The sequence below is a fragment of the Piliocolobus tephrosceles genome, chromosome 17 (genome assembly GCF_002776525.5).
Source record: "Piliocolobus tephrosceles isolate RC106 chromosome 17, ASM277652v3, whole genome shotgun sequence".
Lineage (NCBI taxonomy): Eukaryota > Metazoa > Chordata > Mammalia > Primates > Cercopithecidae > Piliocolobus > Piliocolobus tephrosceles.
In genome coordinates, this window is record NC_045450.1 from 29,502,937 (window position 1) to 29,522,555 (window position 19,619).

Consider the following 19,619-nt stretch of genomic DNA (forward strand, 5'->3'; position numbering starts at 1 on the left):
TGATGGGTCTTGACTCTTCCAGTTTGCCAGTCTGTGTCTTTTATATGGACCATTTAGTCCATTTACATTTAAGTTTAATATTGTTATGTGTGAACTTGATCCTGTCATTATGATATTAGCTGGTTATTTTGCTCGTTAGTTGATGCAGTTTCTTCCTAGCATCGATGGACTTTACAATTTGGCATGTTTTTGCAATGACTGGTACCGGTTGTTCCTTTCCATGTTTAGTGCTTCCTTCAGGATCTCTTGTAGGGCAGGCCTGGTGGTGACAAAATCTCTCAGCATTTGCTTGTCTGTAAAGGATTTTATTTCTCCTTCACTTATGAAACTTAGTTTGACTGGATATGAAATTCTGGGTTGAAATTCTTTTCTTTAAGAATGTTGAATACTGGCCCCCACTCTCTTCGGGCTTGTAGAATTTCTGCCGAGACATCTGCTGTTAGTCTGATGGGCTTCCCTTTGTGGGTAACCCGACCTTTCTCTCTGGCTGCCCTTAACATTTTTTCCTTCATTTCAACTTTGGTGAATATGCCAATTATATGTCTTGGAGTTGCTCTTCTTGAGGAGTATATTTGTGGCATTTTCTGTATTTCCTGAATTTAAATGTTGGCCTGCCTTACTAGGTTGGGGAAGTTCTCCTGGAAGATATCCTGCAGAGTGTTTTCCAACTTTGTTCCATTCTCCCCGTCACTTTCAGGCACACCAATCAGACGTAGATTTGGTCTTTTCACATAATCCCATATTTCTTGGAGGCTTTATTCATTTCGTTTTACTCTTTTTTCTCTACACTTCTCTTCTCGCTTCATTTCATTCTTCAATCTTCCATCACTGATACTCTTTCTTCCAGTTGATCGAGTCGGTTACTGAAGCTTGTGCATTTGTCACGTTCTCGTGTCATGGTTTTCATATCTATCAGTTCTTTTAAGGTCTTCTCTGCATTGGTTATTCTAGTTATCCATTCATCCATTCTTTTTTCAAGGTTTTTAGTTTCTTTGCGCTGGGTACATAGTTCCTCCTTTAGCTCTGAGAAGTTCGATAGACTGAAGCCTAAGCCTTCTTCTCTCAACTCGTCAAAGTCATTCTGCATCCAGCTTTGTTCCGTTGCTGGCGATGAGCTGCGTTCCTTTGGAGGGAGAGATGTGCTCTGATTTTTTGAATTTCCAGCTTTTCTGCACTGCTTTTTCCCCATCTTTGTGGTTTTATCTGCCTTTGGTCTTTGATGATGGTGACGTACTGATGGGGTTTTGGTGTGGGTGTCCTTTCTGTTTGTTAGTTTTCCTTCTAACAGTCAGGACCCTCAGCTGCAGGTCTGTTGGAGTTTGCTTGAGGTCCACTCCAGACCCTTTTGCCTGTGTATCAGCCGCGGAGGCTGCAGAAGATAGAATATTGCTGAACAGCGAGTGTTGCTGTCTGATTCTTGCTCTGGAAGCTTTGTCTCAGGGGTGTACCCAGCTGTATGAGGTGTGAGGTGTCGGTCTGCACGTAGTGGGGAATGTCTCCCAGTTAGGCTACTCAGGGGTCAGGGACCCACTTGAGCAGACAGTCTGTCCATTCTCAGATCTCAGCCTCCATGCTGGGAGAACCACTGCTCTCTTCAAAGCTGTCAGACAGGGACTTTTACATCTGCAGAGGTTTCTGCTGCTTTTTGTTTAGCTATGCCCTGTCCCCAGAAGTGGAGTCTATAGAGGCAGGCAGGCCTCCTTGAGCTGCGGTGGGCTTCACCCAATTTGAGCTTCCCAATGGCTTTGTTTACCTACTTAAGCCTCAGCTATGGCAGACGCCCCTCCCCCAGCCTCGCTGCCGCCTTGCAGTTAGATCTCAGACTGCTGTGCTAGCAATGAGGGACGCTCCGTGGGCGTGGGACCCTCTGGGTCACTGTGGGATATAATCTCCTGGTGTGCCATTTGCTAAGACCCTTGGTAAAGCACAGTATTAGGGTGGGAGTTATCCGATTTTCCAGGTGTTGTGTGTCTCAATTTCGCTTGGCTAGGAAGAGGAATTCCTTTCCCCCTTGCACTTCCCAGGGAGGGCACTGCCTCGCCCTACTTCAGCTCTTGCTGGTTGGGCTGCACCTGTGGACCAGCATCGACTGTCCGACACGCCCCAGTGAGATGAACCCGGTACCTCAGTTGAAAATGCAGAAATCACCCATCTTCTGTGTCGCTCATGCTATGAGCTGGAAGCTGGAGCTATTCCTATTCGGCCATCTTGGCTCTCATAGATTATGTATTGGATTTTGTATATGTAAACAACTGTTAGTGTGACATCTGATATACACACTGATATGTTCAAAAAGGATTACTACCATTCTAGCTGTTATAACTTGTAAATTTCATAAAATTCTCAGTTTCACATCATGCCTGAATTCTTTCCTCAGTGTTCAACCTGTCTGGTATTCAAAAGTGGCTTCTGGGCCTGAAGCATTACCATTACCAGTGAACTTGTTAGACATGCAGACACTCAGCCAGCCGCGGTGGCTCATGCCTGTAGCCTTAGCTACTCAGGAGGCTGAGATAGGAGGATCACCTGAGCCCAGGAGGTCGAGGCTACAGTGAGCTAAGATTCTACCATTGCACTCCAGCCTGGGTGGCAGAGTGAGACCCTGTGTCAAAATTAAAAATTAAAAAATATAGAAATGCAGAAACTCAAAACCTGGATCTACTGAATCAGACTCTGCATTTGAAGATCTCCAGTTTATTGTATACAATTTGAGACGTATGCCTCTTAGTCACCATGACTTTTCCATCTGAGAGTTATACACAGCTGATTCTGGATGATGTAAATATAGCACCCAAAAATGTATATTCCTGTGTTGATGCCTTAGTTTTATATTTTACATTTGATGTAAATATCTACACTAGTTTTGTGGATTTTATGTTATTCTCTTTCCACAGAGTTTGAGACTACATTGGAAAATATTACTGTGTTAAAAATGATCTTACTGAATAATTCAGGTCACTCATATAAGTCAGAACTAATAACTGTCATTTCATCTTGAGACAAATAAAGAACTCTGCCATGGCCACATGGTCAGTGTATTGTTTATTTTTATTTCAGGGACTGTTGACATTCAGGGATGTGGCCATAGAATTCTCTCTGGAGGAGTGGGAACACCTGGAACCAGCTCAGAAGAATTTGTATCAGGATGTGATGTTAGAAAACTACAGAAACCTGGTCTCTCTGGGTGAGGATAACTTGCCTTCAGAATATCTAATAACTAAGAGTTTTATTTCTTTTCTTTTCAGAATGTCCCTTGGGATCTTGTGGTTTGTATGAGTTAGTTTCAGATTCTTGTTTTCAGGAAAAAAATAGGAGTTTTGTTGATGTAGAAACAATTTCATAATGTTTGATTTTGACATTTGCCTTTTTATTTGAGGTGATGTACAAGTTTCACTCTAGTTGTGATTGTAGAAATTGGTTGACATAAACTATTGTTGCTTACATTTTAAAATCCAATTTTTTTTTGTTTTTGATTCTGAAGTCAGATTTGCAAGAGAAGCTCAGGATCTCCAAATTTTAAATGCTTCCTAAATATTGTAAAGAAGCTGGTAGGAAACAGTATTTTGAGAAACACTTTCCAAGAATCTTCTATAATGTCTTCTTTTTTCTACTGAGCACAGTACTCACTTAGAAATTAATCCTGTCCTGTGGGGCCAAAAAAAAGTATAAAAATAAAAACTAAAAAGAACCCTCAGTAAGAGTCATGTGAATTTTTCCAATGAAACAGGTCTTCTTGTCTCTAAGCCGGACCTGATCACCTTTTTGGAGCAAAGGAAAGAGCCCTGGAATGTGAAGCGTGAGGAGACAGTAGCCATCCAGCCAGGTAGGTGAGAGCGAATGAAGTAGCTGACATGGGCGAGAGGTCCGGTGGTCAAGAAAGAACCAGACCTTGAAGTGTGGATTGGGAAGCTCTCCAATGGAAATGATTTTTGAGACGCCTGGGTTCTTTCCCTTGCTGTCATAGAGGGACATCTTCTGTCCCATGCTCTTAAATTATCTGATGATTCTCCTTCCTCTTCTGTGATCCACCATCATATTCACAGTGACAGCCAAAGTGCTCCCCTTGGCCTGTGAGGACCTGTGTGATCTGACTGTTCTTCCATTGATTTGGGGGCTCTGGGAGAGTCTGTGCATGTTTCTACTTCTATGTGAAACCACATCTAAAGTTCTGGTTTGCTTCATGTCAGAAGTGTGTGAGGGGAGTGATGGATGGTGAAATTTTTTTTCAGAAGTCCCAGGAATTCTGTGGATAGATGTCACAAATTTTCTGATATATTAATTTTTAATCCTATTGTGGTTTCCGAGGTGATCCTACAGAAATTAAGATGCAGTAATTTTATCAAAATACAAAACATCTTCCCAAATCTAAGAAAACCTAATCATGTTTCACTTCAACTTTTCATTTTTCCTTGCCTGAGCTAAGATGAGAAATTTAAACTCTATAGGCACAAATTCCACAAATGTTAAATAGTTTAATGTGTATTACTTATTATATAGAATTCTTATCTAAATTTTTGTCTATGGGGAGCTTATAACATTGTCCACTGTATAATAAACTCTAAACTGTTGCCTTATATCTTAATAACTATTATTCTATAATTTTGTCTGGTTCAGTATGAAGCTTACTGAGAATGTGTCCTTTAGTTCCTTTTTTTTCCTTCTAGACATATGATTCTTTCCACAAATATAAATGGTATCTATTTAAAATTTTTGATGATTTGATATACATACACACTGTGTAATGACTAAGACAGCAAAGTTAATTACATCAGTCATCTCACATTAGATGCCAATTTTTGTGTGTATGGTGAGAACTCTTAAGATATACACTGTTAACAAATCTCAAGTATACTATAGTGCCGGGGTCTATAATTCTGGTCTGTGGCCTGTGAGGAATCTGATCACACAGCAGGAGGTGACCATTCAGCCAGCGAGCATTACTGCCTGATCTCTGCCTCCTCTCAGATCAGCAGCAGCATTTGATTCTCATAGGAGTATGAACCCTACTGTGAACTGTGCATGCAAAAGATCTAGGTTGTGTGCTTTTTATGAGAATCTATCTAATGCCTGATGATGTGAGGTAAAACACCTTCATTCCAAAACCACCCCTGACTGGACCTCCATTTGTGGAAAAATTGTCTTCCATAAAACTGGTCCCTGCTGCCAAAAAGGTTGGGGACTACTACTATAGAGTATCATTAACTATATTTACAATGCTGTACATTAGATATTCAGAATTTATCTTATAAATGAAAGTTTGTACTTTTTACCGTGATGTCCACCTTGTTTATTCATCCATGTTGTCAGAAATTGCAGGAGTACCTTCTTCATTATGTCTGAATAATATTCTATATATTGTGAATAATTGGCTGTGAACATAGGGGTACAGATATATCTTTGACATACGATTTTATTTCCTTTGGTTAAACAATTAGAAGTAGGATTGAACGTTCATATAATACTTATATTTTTAATTTTTTTGAGGTGCCTTCATGCCATTTTTCATAATGGCTGAATCAATTTACATTTCCACTGACAGTATCCAAGGGTTTTCTTTTCTCCATGCTCTCTTATTATTATTATTAATATTTCTTGACTCTGACAGCAGTCATTCTAACAAGTGTGAATATTTATTGACTGACAGCAGTTGTTCTAACAAGTGTGAGGTGATAGCTCATTGAGGTTTTACTTGCATTTTCCTGATGAATAATAACATTGAGAACCTTTTTATAAACCTGTTTGCCACTTCCATGTCACATTTTGAGGAATTTCTACTTGAGTGCTTTGCAAATTAATTTTTTTTTTTTTTGCTATCGAATTGTGTGAGATTCTTAATATTTTGGATATAAAACTCTTATCAGATCTATTTTCTCCCAATCCCTGGGTTGCTTTTTCATGTTCTCTGTTTCTTTGCTGTGCACACACTTTTTTGTTTAATTTAATGCTACTTGTTTTTATTTTTTGCTTTTTGTTGCTTGCGATTTTTTGATGTGATAGCCAGAAAAATTACTGCCAAGGCCAGTGTCAAAGAGATCGTTCCTTATGCTTTTTTCTAGAAGTTATACAGTTTCTAGTTTTGTATTTTAGTATTAATCCTTTTGAGTTAATTTTTGTACATGGTATACGTATTCAGTTTTATTCTTTTGCATATGACTACTTGTTTTCAGCATTATTTGTTGAAGAGACTATACTTCCCCTTTGTGTATCTTGGTGCCCTTGTCAAAGTATTAGTTGACTGTATACACATGGGTTTCTTTCTGGTTTTTGTATTCTATTCCATTGGTCTATGTGTCTGTTTTTACGTCAGTACCATACCCTTGATTAGCATAGCTGTGTAATAGTTTGAAATGAAGAAGTGTGATGCCTCTAGCTTTATTCTTCTTTTTCAAGATTGCATTGGCTGTTTCGAGTTATTTTTGATTCCATAGAAGTTTTATAATTTTTTCTATTTCTGTAAAAAATGCAATTAAAATGTTAATACAGATTTCACTGGATCTGTGAATCACTTTGTGAAGTATGGACATTTTAGCAATATTATTTTTTCCAATCCATGAAGAAGGGATATTTTTCCATTTGTGTCTTTTTCAATTACTTTTATCAGTGTTTTATAGATTTTGCTGGACAGATCTTTCACTTCTTTTGTTAAATGAAGTTATAAAATTTTCAAAAAAATTTTTGATACTATTATAAATAAGATTTTTTGTAACTTTTTTCTCAGATAGTTTATTGTTAGTATATGGAAATACAACTAATTTTTGTATATTTTTGTGGCCTCAACTTTACTGAATGGATATAGCTCTATTTTTTGTTTGTTTGTTTGGTATAGTCTTTATGGTCTTCTGTATTTTAAAATCATTTCATCTGTAAACAGTGAGAATTTTACTTCTTTATTCCTGATTTGAATGCCTTTTTGTTTCTTTTTCTTGCCTAATTGTTCTGGCTTGATTTCTCACTACTGTGTTGAATAGAAGTGTTGAGATTGGGCATCCCTGGCTTGTTTCTGATACTAGAGGAAACTTTAAGCATTTCACTGTTTTCTCTGTTGAGATGGATACTTTTGTATGTATGCTGTTTGGAGTTTTTATTATGAAAATGTATTTACTTTTGTCATAGACTTTTAATAAATTTTTTGAGATGATTATATGATTGTCTTTGTTATTGTAGTATATCATTTAAATTGTGTATGTTAAAACATTCTTGCATCTCAGGGATAAATCCTACTTGATAATGATGTCTGATCCTTTTAATGTGTTTTTGAATTTGGTATCTAGTATTTTGTTGAGAATTTTTGCTTGTATCTTTATAAGGAATGTTGTTTTGTTCCTTTTTTGTAGTGTTCTTACTGGCTTCAGTATGAGATGTTGGTGGCCTCATAGAATGAGTTTGAAAGTGCTTTTTTCTTTCAGTTTTTTGGAAGAGTTTAGGAAATGTTGATATTGCTTCTTTAAATGCTTGGTGCGGTTTACCCATGAAGTCATTTGGTCATGGGCTTTTTTTTTAAATTGGGAGATTTCTGAGTACTTCCGTCTTCTTTCTCATTGTTAGTCTTTTGGGTATTTCTGTTTCTTCACAGTGTGGTGTTCTTTCTGAGAATCAATTTCTTCTAAGTTATCTTTTGTTGTGATGTAATTGTTCATAATAGTTTATTTTTTCTCTTTCTGTGATACCAGCTGGAATGACTACTTTTTCATTAATAACTTTTTGAGTCCCCTCTCTTTTTTTCCCTTGGATAATCTAGGAAAAGTTTGTTCATTTTTTTTTTTTTTTTTAAGGACTCAACTCTTAGTTTTTTGATATTTTTATTTTTCTGGTCTCTATTTTCTCTCTTTTTGCTCTAATCCTTATTATTTCCATAATTATGCCAACATTGGGATTATTTTGTTCTTCTTGACCAAGCTTCTTGTGGATTACAGTTAGATTGCTTAAGATCTTTGTTTTCCTTATCGTAGAACTTTATCATTTTATACTTCTGTCTTAGAACTGCTTTTGTTACATCTCAGAAGTTTTGGTTTCTTGCGTTTCCAATTTCATTTGTATCAAGATAATTTTTTATTTCCCTTTTGATTTCATGGTTGTTCAGAAGCATGTTGTTTAATGTCAACACTGTATTAGTCCATTCTATAAAGAAGGGAGATTTAATTGGCCTACAGTTCTGCCGGCTGTACAGAAGCATGGCACCAGCATCTGCTTGGCTTCTGGCGAGGGCCTCAGGAAGTTTGCCATCAGGGGAACTGGGAAAGGAAGAACAGGCAGTCACATGGCAAGAGCAGGAGCACGAGACTGAGTTGGGAGGTGCTACACACTTTTAAGCAACCAGATCTTGTAAGATCTCACTATCAGGGACAGCACCAAAGAATACTTGAGGGATCTGCCCTTATTATTCAAATACCCCATATTAGGTTCCACCTTCAACATTGGGGATTACTTTTCAATGTGAGTTTTGTGGTGGTAGACAAAACATTCGCACTGTATCACACACATTTGTGAGCTTTCTAGTTTTCTTCCTGCTGTTGATTTTCTAGTTTTACACCATTGTGATCAAAAACTTATTTTAATCTTAAATTTAAAAAAAACTTGTTTTCTATTTTTGGTTTAACATATGATCTATCCTGGAGAATATTCCATGTATTCTTGAGAACAGTGTGTATTCTCATACTGTTTGATAAAATACTGTCTATTTAGTTTATAGTGTTATACAGGTGAACTCTTTTTTTTTTTTATTAGTTTTCTCTCTAAATATTCCATGCTTTGTTGTAAGTAGGACATTGAAATTCCCTGTTACTGCATTTTATTTTCTCAACACAGTTATGTTAATGTTTGCTTTGTGTATTTGGGTGCTCCAGTGTTGGGTGCATACATAATTTTAATTTCTATATCCTCTTAACAAATTAACTTCTTTATCATCATGTAGTGAACTCCTTTCCTCTTGTGACAGATTTTTGCATGTAAGTCTGTTTCGTCTAATATAACCAACAACCACTCCTGACTCTTGGTGGTGGTTTGCATGCAATATGGTTTCTATTCTTTAAGTTTATGTTTGTCCTTAATTCAAAAGTGAATCTCTTGTAAGCAGCATACTGTTAGTTTAAAAAATTCATTTAGCCACTCTGTGTTTATTCTGGTCTGTTTTGTTTTCTATAATAGAATACCATAGATTGGCTAATTTATAAACAATGGAAGTTTATTTGGCTCATGATTCCAGGAGCTTGGAAGGCAAAGAAAATGACACTGTTATCTGGTGAAGGCATTTTTGCTGCATAATAACATGGCCAAAGACCTGAGGGAGAAGAGAGCTCCCTTTTACAACAGAGTCACTTTTGTGATAACTAACACACTCCCATAAGGACATGAATTAATTCATGAGGGCTGAGTCCCAGTGGCCTAACCGCTTCTTAAAGATCCCACCTTTTAATTCCATCACAATGGCTATTAAATTTTACCCTAAAATTTTGGAGGTGACAGTCTATACCAGTATCTGTTTATTGGATAATTTAATCTCTTTATATGTAAAGTAATTATTGATACATAAGGACTCACTATTATAGTTTTGTTGTTTTCTGTTTTATAGTTTCTTTTTTTCTCATGCTGTCTTCTGTTAATTTTTGGATTTGTTTTTGTTGTTTTTATGTTTTGATGGCTTTTTCCATTTGTGTATCTACTACAGTTTTTTCGTAGAGGTTATCATGAGACTTAGATAAAATATCTTATATTTGTAAAGGTCTAGTTTAAGATGATAACAATTTAACATCTATCCGTGGAAAAAAACTCGACAGTTTTTCTCCCTTTCACACATTTTATTACTATATATATTATACTTTGTAACTTTTTATACTTTGTATTCATTAACAAATTATTGTAGCTATACTTATTTTAATGCTTTTATTTTGTAGCTTTTATATGAGAGTTAAAAGTGATTTGCACACTAGTGTTACAGTATTAGTGTATTCTGAATTTCACTATGTATTTCCCATTTCCAGTGACATTTATACTTTTAACTTTTTTTGTGTTTTTCATTAGCATTTGATATGGTTTGGCTGTGTCCCCACCCAAATCTCATCTTGAATTGTAGCTCCCACAATTCGCACGTGTTGTGGGAGGGACCCAGTGGGAGGTAATTGAATGATGGGGCATGTCTTTCCTGTGCTATTCTCATGATAGTGAATAAGTCTCACGAGATCTGATGGTTTTATAAATGAGAGTTTCCTGCACAAGCTCTCTTCTCTTGTCTGCTGCCATGTGAGATGTGCCTTTCACCTTCCACTGTGATTGTGAGGCCTCCAGCCACGTGGAACTGTGAGTCCACTAAACCTCTTTCTTTTGTAAATTGCCCAGTCTTGGCTGTGTCTTCATCAGCAGTTATGAAAACAGACCAGTCCTGTAAATTGGTACCAGTAGAGTGAGGTGCTGCTAAAAAGATACTCGAAAATGTGGAAGCACCTTTGAAACTGGGTAGTAGGCAGAGGTTCGAACAGTTTGGAGGGCTCAGAAGAAGATAGGAAAATGTGGGAAAGTTTGGAACTCCCTAGAGACTTGTTGAATGGTTTTGACCAAAATGCTGATAATGATATGGACAACAAAATTCAGGCTAAGGTGGTCTTGGGTGGTGTATCAATCTGTTCTCCCACTGCTGATAAAGACACACCCAAGACTGGGTAATTTACAGAAGAAAGAGGTTTAATGGATTTACAGTTCCACATGATTGGGAAGGCCTCACAATCAGAGTGGAGGGCGAGGAGGAGCAAGTCACGTCTTACATGGATGGCAGCAGGCAAAAAGAGAGGGAGCTTGTGCAGATAAACTCCCCTTTATAAAACCATCAGATCTCATGAGACTTACTCATTGTCACAAGATTAGCACAGGAAAGACCTACCCCCATGATTCAGTTACCTCCAAACAGGTCCCTCCCACAACACATGGGAATTCAAGATGAGATTTGGATGGAGACACAGCTAAACCATATCATTCCGCCCCTGGCCTCTCCCAAATCTCATGTCCTCATATTTCAAAACACAATCATGCCTTCCCAGTAGTCCCCCAAAGTCCTAGCAGATTTCAGCATTAACTCAGATGTCCACAGACCAAAGTCTCATCTGAGAAAAGGCAAGGTCCCTTCTGCCTGTGAGCCTGTAAAATCAAAAGCAAGTTGGTTACTTCCTAGATACATTGGGGGTACAGGCATTGGGTAGCCATTTCAAATGGGAGAAATTGGCTGTAAGCCAACAAAGGGGCTGTAAGCCGCATGCAAGTCCGAAATCCGGCGGGGCAGTCAAATCTTAAAGCTCCCAAATGATCTCCTTTGACTGCATGTCTCACATCCAGGTCACGCTGATGCAAGAGGTGGGCTCCCATGGCCTTGGGCAGCTCTGCCCCTGTGGCTTAGCAGAGTATAGCCACCCTTCTGGCCACTTTCACGGGCTGGCATTGAGTGTCTACAGCTTTTTCAGGTGTCCAGTGAAAGCTGTCAGTGCATCTAGCATTCTGGGGTCCGGAGGACAGTGGCCCTCTTCTCACAGCTCCACTAGGCTGTGCCCAAGTAGGGACTCTGTATGGGGGCTCCAACCCCACATTTCCCTTCTGCACTGCCCTAGCAGAGGTCCTCCCTCAGGGCCCTGCCTCTGCAGCAGACTTCTGCGTGGGCATCCAGGCGTTTCTATACATCCTGTGAAATCTGGATTGGGGTTCCCAAACCCCAATCCTTGATTTCTGTACACTCACAGGCTCAACACCATGTGGAAGCTGCCAAGGCTTGGGGCTGCACCCTCTGAAGCCACAGCCTGAGCTCTGTGTTGGCCCCTTTCAGCCACTGCTGGAGCGACTGGGACCAGGGCACCAAGTCCCTAGGCTGCACACAGCATGGGGACCCTGGGCCTGGCCCAGGAAACCACTTTTTCCTCCTAAGCCTCTGGGCCTGTGATGGGACGGGCTGCCGTGAAGACCTCTGACATGCCCTGGAGACATTTTCCCCATCATCTTGGTGATTAACATTTGGCTCCTTGTTACTTATGGAAAGATCTGCAGCTGGCTTGAATTTCTTCTCAGAAAATGGAATTTTCTTTTCTATTGCATTGTTAGGCTACAAATTTTCTGAACTTTTATGGTCTGCTTCCCTTATAAAACTGAATACCTTTAGCAGCACCCAAGTCACCTAGGTTACAGAGCTGCTTTAAAATTCACAATGAGACTAATGTTAGCAGATATGCCTTTGTGGGCACAGATGTGTGTGCCTTTAGGGAGGTCTCAGGTTGAGCATAACTGTTCCTGAACTGTGGTTGCATGCAGCTGGAATCAGGTTACAGTGTCACTTCAGGTCCACATTCAGATCATTGTTGATGGTCCTATATATAGATCTACAGATAGATAATTTTCCTTGAGAACCTCTGTGTAGGCAGGACTTTTTTTCCAGACCATTGTTGAGAGGTGAAGAAGGTGGGTTTTGCCTGATTCATGTGTCACAGACAGGACTAAATTCTGCATGTGTGTCACCTAAGACTTAGGTGGGTGTAAGTTGTCCTCGGTTCTTGGCAGATGCTCCTAGTGACAGGGCAAAGGCCAAGTGGGTTATAGCTAAGTCTACAGTGGGATGTGGCAAGTTTTGTTCTGTAGCCAGGACCATGATCAGCAAGCCTACCACTTGGCCAAGGGCAGTATCTAAGGTTGACCAGCATGGTCACATTTTTCAAGAGTAGTGATTCTCTCTTCCATGTCTTCCTTTTGGGTCATGGCTTTATGGACATCTTCTAGTAATTTGGGGTTCATTTCTTCAGATTTGATGAAATCTTTTCTAGATTTGATGAAAATTTTTTCAGATCCTCTTCCAGTTCTGTCACATGATTGGAGAGGGCAGCCAGGTGTTCTTTCATTTGGCTCTGCTCCCTTGACTGTTTATGATTTCTTGGACCTCAGTTACTTTAGCAAGGTCTTCCTCATAGCTTAAAGAACCATCAGAAGATCTGTTTCCATTCATGTTTGGTGTATTTTCTTGTTCATGGTTTATGTTAAGCACTCCACCTGTTAGTGTTTTTTTTTCTGACTGTTCTGTTCTTTAAGAATCATTAGCTCTTTGTGTGTGACACCGAATTCTTCTAACAAACTACATCTCTCAAGTGCTACTCATAATCGTTCTCTCACCTTTTCATCCAGAGCTTTGTGCTGTTCAGATAATGACTTCAGTGCTTTCAGCACTTCAGCTTTGCTGGACATGCCTGCTTGAGACTGCACTTTGTTTCTTCACCACTGTCATCCTAAGATACCACTCATGCTTGGAGACAGGGCATTACAAATGCTCTAATAGCAACCTGGTGGTGTTCCTTTCTACTTTGATTTTTCAGCAGCTTCTTCTTTCCTTTCAAGGAGCTGTTCCCTGCCTACATTGACTTCTTTAGTAAGTGCCGTGAACTCCTGTGGAGGTGGAGTGTTGAGCTATCTCTGCAAGGAATCTCCTTCATGACCAACCTTTTGTAATTTCCCCTGGGTTGGTGCCAGCATTTCTGGAATCTCTCTCAGTGTGTCAAGAAGACAGCCCTTTTCTTCTAGCATGGAGACTATCAACTGTTCAAAATATGAATCTGCATCTGGCTGTGAAGGGGAGCTGGACCCATGGCTCCCACTTCCTCCCGGGGGCCTTCTGTTTGCTGATGGACGGCATCACCTCTCATATCATCTTGCTTGCCATGGGAGTGGGCGAGGAGGTTCTGCAGTGTCTAGCAGGTGGGTTCAAGCTCTGGGTGAGCTCAGGAGCTGATGAAGGCAGCCTGCGGCCAGATATTGGTAGACAAAGTATTTGCTTTTCTACGTATGGCTTATTTCACTTAACATGAGATTCTCCAAGTCCATCCATGTTTTTTTCAAATGACAGGATTTTATTATTTTTTAATGGCCGAAAAGTATTTAATAATTTGTATGTACAGCGCAGTTTCATTATCCATTTATCTGTTGTTGTTATACTTGAATTGGTTTTATATCTTGGCTATTATAAATAGTGCTGCAGTAAACATGGGAATGCAGATATCTTTGTCAAACTTGATATCCTTTCTTTGGGGATGTATACTCAGTAGTGGAATTGCTAGATCGTATGGTACCTCTATGTTTGATTTTTTGAGGAATCTTCATACCATTTTCTGTAGTGCCTATACTAATTTATAATTCCACCAACAGTGTTTACACATTCCTTTTCTTCACCTCCTCACCAATACATTTTTGTTAATGTTTTTTCTTTTTGATTATACCCATTGTAACTGAAGTGAGGGGGTCCCATTTGGCTTGGATTTGTGTTTCCTGTGTGATTAATGATTTTGAGCATTTTTTATGTACCTGTTGGCCATTTGTATTTCTTCTTTTAAGAATGTCTAGTAAGGTCTTCCTCATATTTTAAAATTCGGTTATAAGTTTGTATTATCTTGAAATTTTAAAGCTTCTTACATGATCTAGATATTAACACCTTTTCATATGTGTAGTTTGCAAATATTTTCTCATTGTTTAGGCTGTCTTTTCACTCTGTTAGTATTTTCATTTTGTATTTAAACTCTCTTTAGTTGGATGTAATTATATTTGTTTTTTCTTTTGCTATCTGTGCTTTTGAAGTCTTTATTTTTAGGAGACATGGTCTCACTCTGTCACCCAGGTTAGAGTGAAGTAGCATGATCATAGCTCTGCAAGCTTGGTTTCCTGGGCTCAAGTGATCCTCCTGTCTCATCCTCTTGAGTAGGTTGACTATAGAAATGTACCACTACACCCAGCTAATTTAAAACTTTTTTTTTTTGTAGGAACAGGATCTCACTATGTGGCCCAGGATGCCCTCAAACTCCTGACCTCAAATGATTCTAGCACCTTGGCATTCCAAAGTTTTGGGATTACAGACATGAGCCACTGCAACTGGCCATGCTTTTGAAGTCTTATTTGAAAAATATTTTCCAAGTTTGTTGTAAAGCATTTGCCCTATGTTTTTATCTAATAGTTTCGTAGTTTGGGCCGATTACATTTGATTCTTTAATCCAGTTTGAGTTGATTTTTTGGTATATGGTGAGTGGTAGGGCTATAGTCTGATTTTTCTGCATATGGATATTCAGTTTTTCCTGCATCATTTATTGAGGAAACTGTCTTTTCCCCAAAGTATATTCTTGGCACCTTTGAAAGTCATTTTTGCTTTAGATGCATTAATGCATTTTTTGGCTCAGCAGGCATATTGGTCTATATGTCTGTTTTGGTGCCAGTACAATACTGTTTAGCTTACTATAGCTTTGTTGTAAATTTTGACATAAGGTATTGTATTGTCTGCAGATTTATTCTTTTTGCTCAGGATTGTTTTGGCTATTCAGGGTCCCTTGTAGTTCCACATACATTTAGAATTTTTTTTTTTTCTGTTTCTATGAAGAATGCTGGTGACTTTTTGATCAGAGTTGCATTAAATCCATAGATCATTTGGGATAGTATGGCCATTTTAATTATATCTTTTCAATCTATGAACACAAGGTATCTTTTCATTTATTCACATGTATTTTGTTTTTTCATCCATGCTTTGTAGTTTTAGTGTAGGAATATTTCATCTTCTTAGTTAAGTTCATTGCTAGGTATCTTAATTTTAGTACTTAGTAGATGTCTTTTACATCTAAATTGGAAACAAGGAAGTTAAATGGGTCCTGTTGGAGACAAAACCTGAACACAACATCAAAGACCAAAAAGAAAAAAACAGAAACAAAACTGTTAGGATGAATAAATTCATTAAAGTTGCAGGATATGAAATTTCATAATTCCATTCACAATAGCTACAAAAAGGATATCAATTCATTTAAAGTTCATGTTTGTATGTGGTACAAAGTGAGGTCCAACTTTATTCTTTCCCTTGCAGATTTCTAGTATTTCTAACATTCTTTGGTGAGGAGACTGTTCTTTCCTCATTGTGTGTTGTTAGAACCCTTGTTGAAGGTAAATTTACTATATACATGAGGATTTATGGGCTCTCTAATCTTTACATCATCTATAATACTTGTCTGTCTTTAGTCAAGTACCACACTGTTTTGATTACTATAGCTTTGTAATATGTTTTAAAATCAGAAAGTAGATGTCTCTTTTTTCCCCCTGAGATTATTTGACTATTTCTGATTTCTTGAAATTCCATAGATATTTTGAATATTTTAATACTTCTGCAAAGAGATGGATTGGTATTTTGATAGAGAGTACATTGAATCTGTAAATCACCTTGGATAGTATTGACATCTTAAGAATATTGAGTCTTCAAATTCTTAAACAAGAATGTGTTTGAGACTTTGTTTAATTTCTACATATTTGTAGACTTGCCAGTTTTCTTTTCATTTTTAACTTCAAGCTTTATTCTGTTGTAGTCAAAAATAATACTTTGTGTGATTTCCATCTGTTTAAATTTGTTAAGACGTTTTATGACTTAAAAAGTTGTCTATCTGGAATAATGTGCTATATGTGATTAAAGATATTGTGTATTATGCTGTTGTTGGGTGAAAAGTTATGTATATATGTTAAGTCTAATTGTCTTTAGTGTTCAAGTTCTCTGTTTCCTTATTGATCTTCTTTCTGTTTTTGGTTTTGTTCATTTTTGCAATACTGAAAGTGGAGTATGGAAGTCTTCTACTATTATTGTGCTGTTAGCTACTTGCTTCAATTCTGTGAAAGGTCACAATGTATATATGGGAGCTGTGACATTAGGTGCATATATGCTAAAGCTTGTTATAGCTTTCTGGACAGTGGACACTATTATTATTATATAATGCCCTTTGTTGTATTTTGTGACAGTTTTTGATGTAGTGTGTATTTTGTCTGATAGCGTTTTACTTTGCATTTAATTTCTTTTTTCCATGCTTTCATGTTCAGCCCATGTGTGTTTTTGTATCTAAAGTGGGTCTTCTATTGAAAGCACAGAGTTGGATCTTGTTTATTGAATTTCAGCCAAATTTTGTCTTGTGAGTGATTTAATTTTTTTTTATATACAAAGTAATTACTGAAAGAGAATGACATTGCTTTTTGTTTGTTTTTTTGTTTTAGATCTTGTAGCTTTTTTGTTCCTGTTTTCCTCTTGCTGTCTTCCTTGGTGTTTTATTGATTTTTTTTATAGTGGCATATTTTGATTCTTTTCTCATTTCTTTTTGTGTATCTACTATAGGTATTTTTGTGGTTACCATAGATATTACAGAAAACATCTTAAAATTATTAACAATTTGTATTAACCTGATAACTTTAGTAGCATACAAAAATCCTGCCTCTTTATGTTCCCTTATTGTATTTTGTTGAGGTCACAAATTATATCCTTTTGTATTGTGGATCTATTAACAGAGATTTACAGTTATTTTTAAATGTTGTCTTTTCACACATATAGGCTCAAAATAAAGGGATGATGGAAGATCTATCAAGCAAATGGAAAGCAAAAAAAGCAGGAGTTGCAATCCTGGTCTCTGATAAAACAGACTTTAAACAAACAAAGGTCAAAAGAGACACAGAAGGCCATTACATAATGGTAAAGGGATCAATTCAACAAGAATAGCTAACTATCCTAAATATATATGCACCCAATACAGGAGCACCCAGATTCAAAAAGATTCTCAAATTCTTAGAGACCCACAAAGAGACTTAGACTCCCACACAATAATAATGGGAGACTTTAACACCCCACTGTCAATATTAGATCAACGAGACAGAAAATTAACAAGGATATTTAGGACCTGAACTCAGCTCTGCACCAAGCAGACCTAATCTGAAGATGTCTATCTTCAGAACTCTCCAACCCAAATCAACAGAATATACATTCTTCTCAGCACCACACTGCACTTATTCTAAAGTTGACCACATAATTGGAAGTAAAACACTCTTCAGCAAATGTAAAAGAACAAATCACAACAAACTGTCTCTCAGACTACAGTGCAATCAAATTAGCACTCAGGATTAAGAATCTCAAAACTGCACAAGTACATGGAAACTGAACAACCTGCTCCTGAATGACTACTGGGTAAATAACCAAATGAAGGCAGAAATAAAGATGTTCTTTGAAACCAGTGAGAACAAATACACAACATACCAGAATCTCTGGGACACATTTAAAGCAGTGTGTAGGTGGAAATGTATAGCACTGATTGCCCACAAGAGAAAGCAGGGGAGATCTAAAATCGACACCCTAATAGCACAATTTAAAAATCCAGAGAAGCAAGAGGAAAAAATCTTAAAATTACACAGTGAAAGTGAATTGTGAGAGATAAGCCTAACTGGTGTTTAGGAACAGGAAGTCTACATACCTGTATGTATTTCAAAGTTAACAGGCTCTCGAATGCCTAGTTATTGGTTATACAGATTGCATAATGCCACTCAATATTTTTATTTAAAATACTTTATAAGCATATTAATTTAAATGATGAGTGTATTTTCTAATAATCTAGATTGTAATACAAAACAAAAATGAATCAAAAAGTAAATTGCAATTCGGACTTCTAAATTATCTTTTTAGAAATTAATCTACCCACCAATTGCATTTTAATTGGGCCTTTGGTGTCATCCATATGTATGTATGCACACACATTTATTTATATATATGTAAACTGTGTAGGTATGTAGTGTTTTCATTTCCACAGATACTGAAAATTTTGTGTCATCTTTGTGTCCTATATTTCCATGTAATTAATAATACAGAATTTTATCAGGTAAATTTAAAAAATATTAAAAAGCCATACAAACAGTCACACAGACAAGAAAGTGTTTGTCTTTTCAAATGTATAGCAGAATTAAAAGTATTCTATATACTATTATTACAATAATACCAAATACTTTGTGTATAGTATTACCTTAACCAGAAAACTTTATATTGTTACATGATTTTTTGTTCCTCCCTACCATCATTTTATTTTTCAATGTAAAGAACTGACTCCTTTAGCATTTCTTATATGACAGGTCTAATGGATATAAATTCATTTAGCTTTTATTAAGATTTATTTATTTATTTATTTATTTATTTATTTATTAATTAATTAAGTGGAGTCTTGCTCTGCCGCCCAGGCTGGAGTGCAGTGGTACGATCTTGGCTCACTGCAAGCTCCGCCTCCCGGCTTCACGCCATTCTCCTGCCTCAGCCTCCCGAGTAGCTGGGACTACAGGCACCCGCCACCACTCCTGGCTTTTTTTGTGTGTTTTTAGTAGAGACGGGGTTTCACTGCGTTAGCCAGGATGTCTCCATCTCCTGACCTCGTGGTCCTCCCGTCTTGGCCTCCCAAAGTGTTGGGATTACAGGCGTGAGTCACTGCGCCTGGCCCCAAGAATTCTTTATTTCTAATTCATTTTTAAAGTATAGTTTGGGCAGATGTAGTGTTCATAGTAGGTAGTTGTCATTTTTTCATCACTTTCAGTATATCATCCTGCCATCTTCTGGCTTGTGAGATTTTTTGCTGAGACATCTGTTGATCATCTTATGAGTGGCCTTGTACCTGCCAAGTCATCTTTTTCTTTCTGACTTCAAGATTCTCTTTGTCACTTTTGAATTTCTGATTATAATGTCTCATGTGAGTCTCTTTGTGTTGCTTCCAGAGTTGGTTGAACTTTAGATTTTAGGCCATTTTCTCCATCAAATTTGGAAAATTCTTAGTCATTGTTATTTCAAATAAGTTTTCTGCTCT

General features: G+C 37.5%; 1 protein-coding gene across 3 annotated transcripts in view; it reads left to right on the forward strand.

Moving 5' to 3' along the window:
• The window catches only part of LOC111525660 (zinc finger protein 267), a 43,547-nt gene that overhangs the window by 14,198 nt on the left and 9,730 nt on the right, over nucleotides 1–19,619 (forward strand). For all 3 annotated transcript variants that reach the window (XM_023191155.1, XM_023191156.1, XM_023191157.1), the window contains 2 exons: nucleotides 3,058–3,184; nucleotides 3,728–3,823. In XM_023191155.1, coding sequence (XP_023046923.1) covers nucleotides 3,058–3,184; nucleotides 3,728–3,823 — 223 coding nt within the window. The remainder of the gene's footprint in view (nucleotides 1–3,057; nucleotides 3,185–3,727; nucleotides 3,824–19,619) is intronic.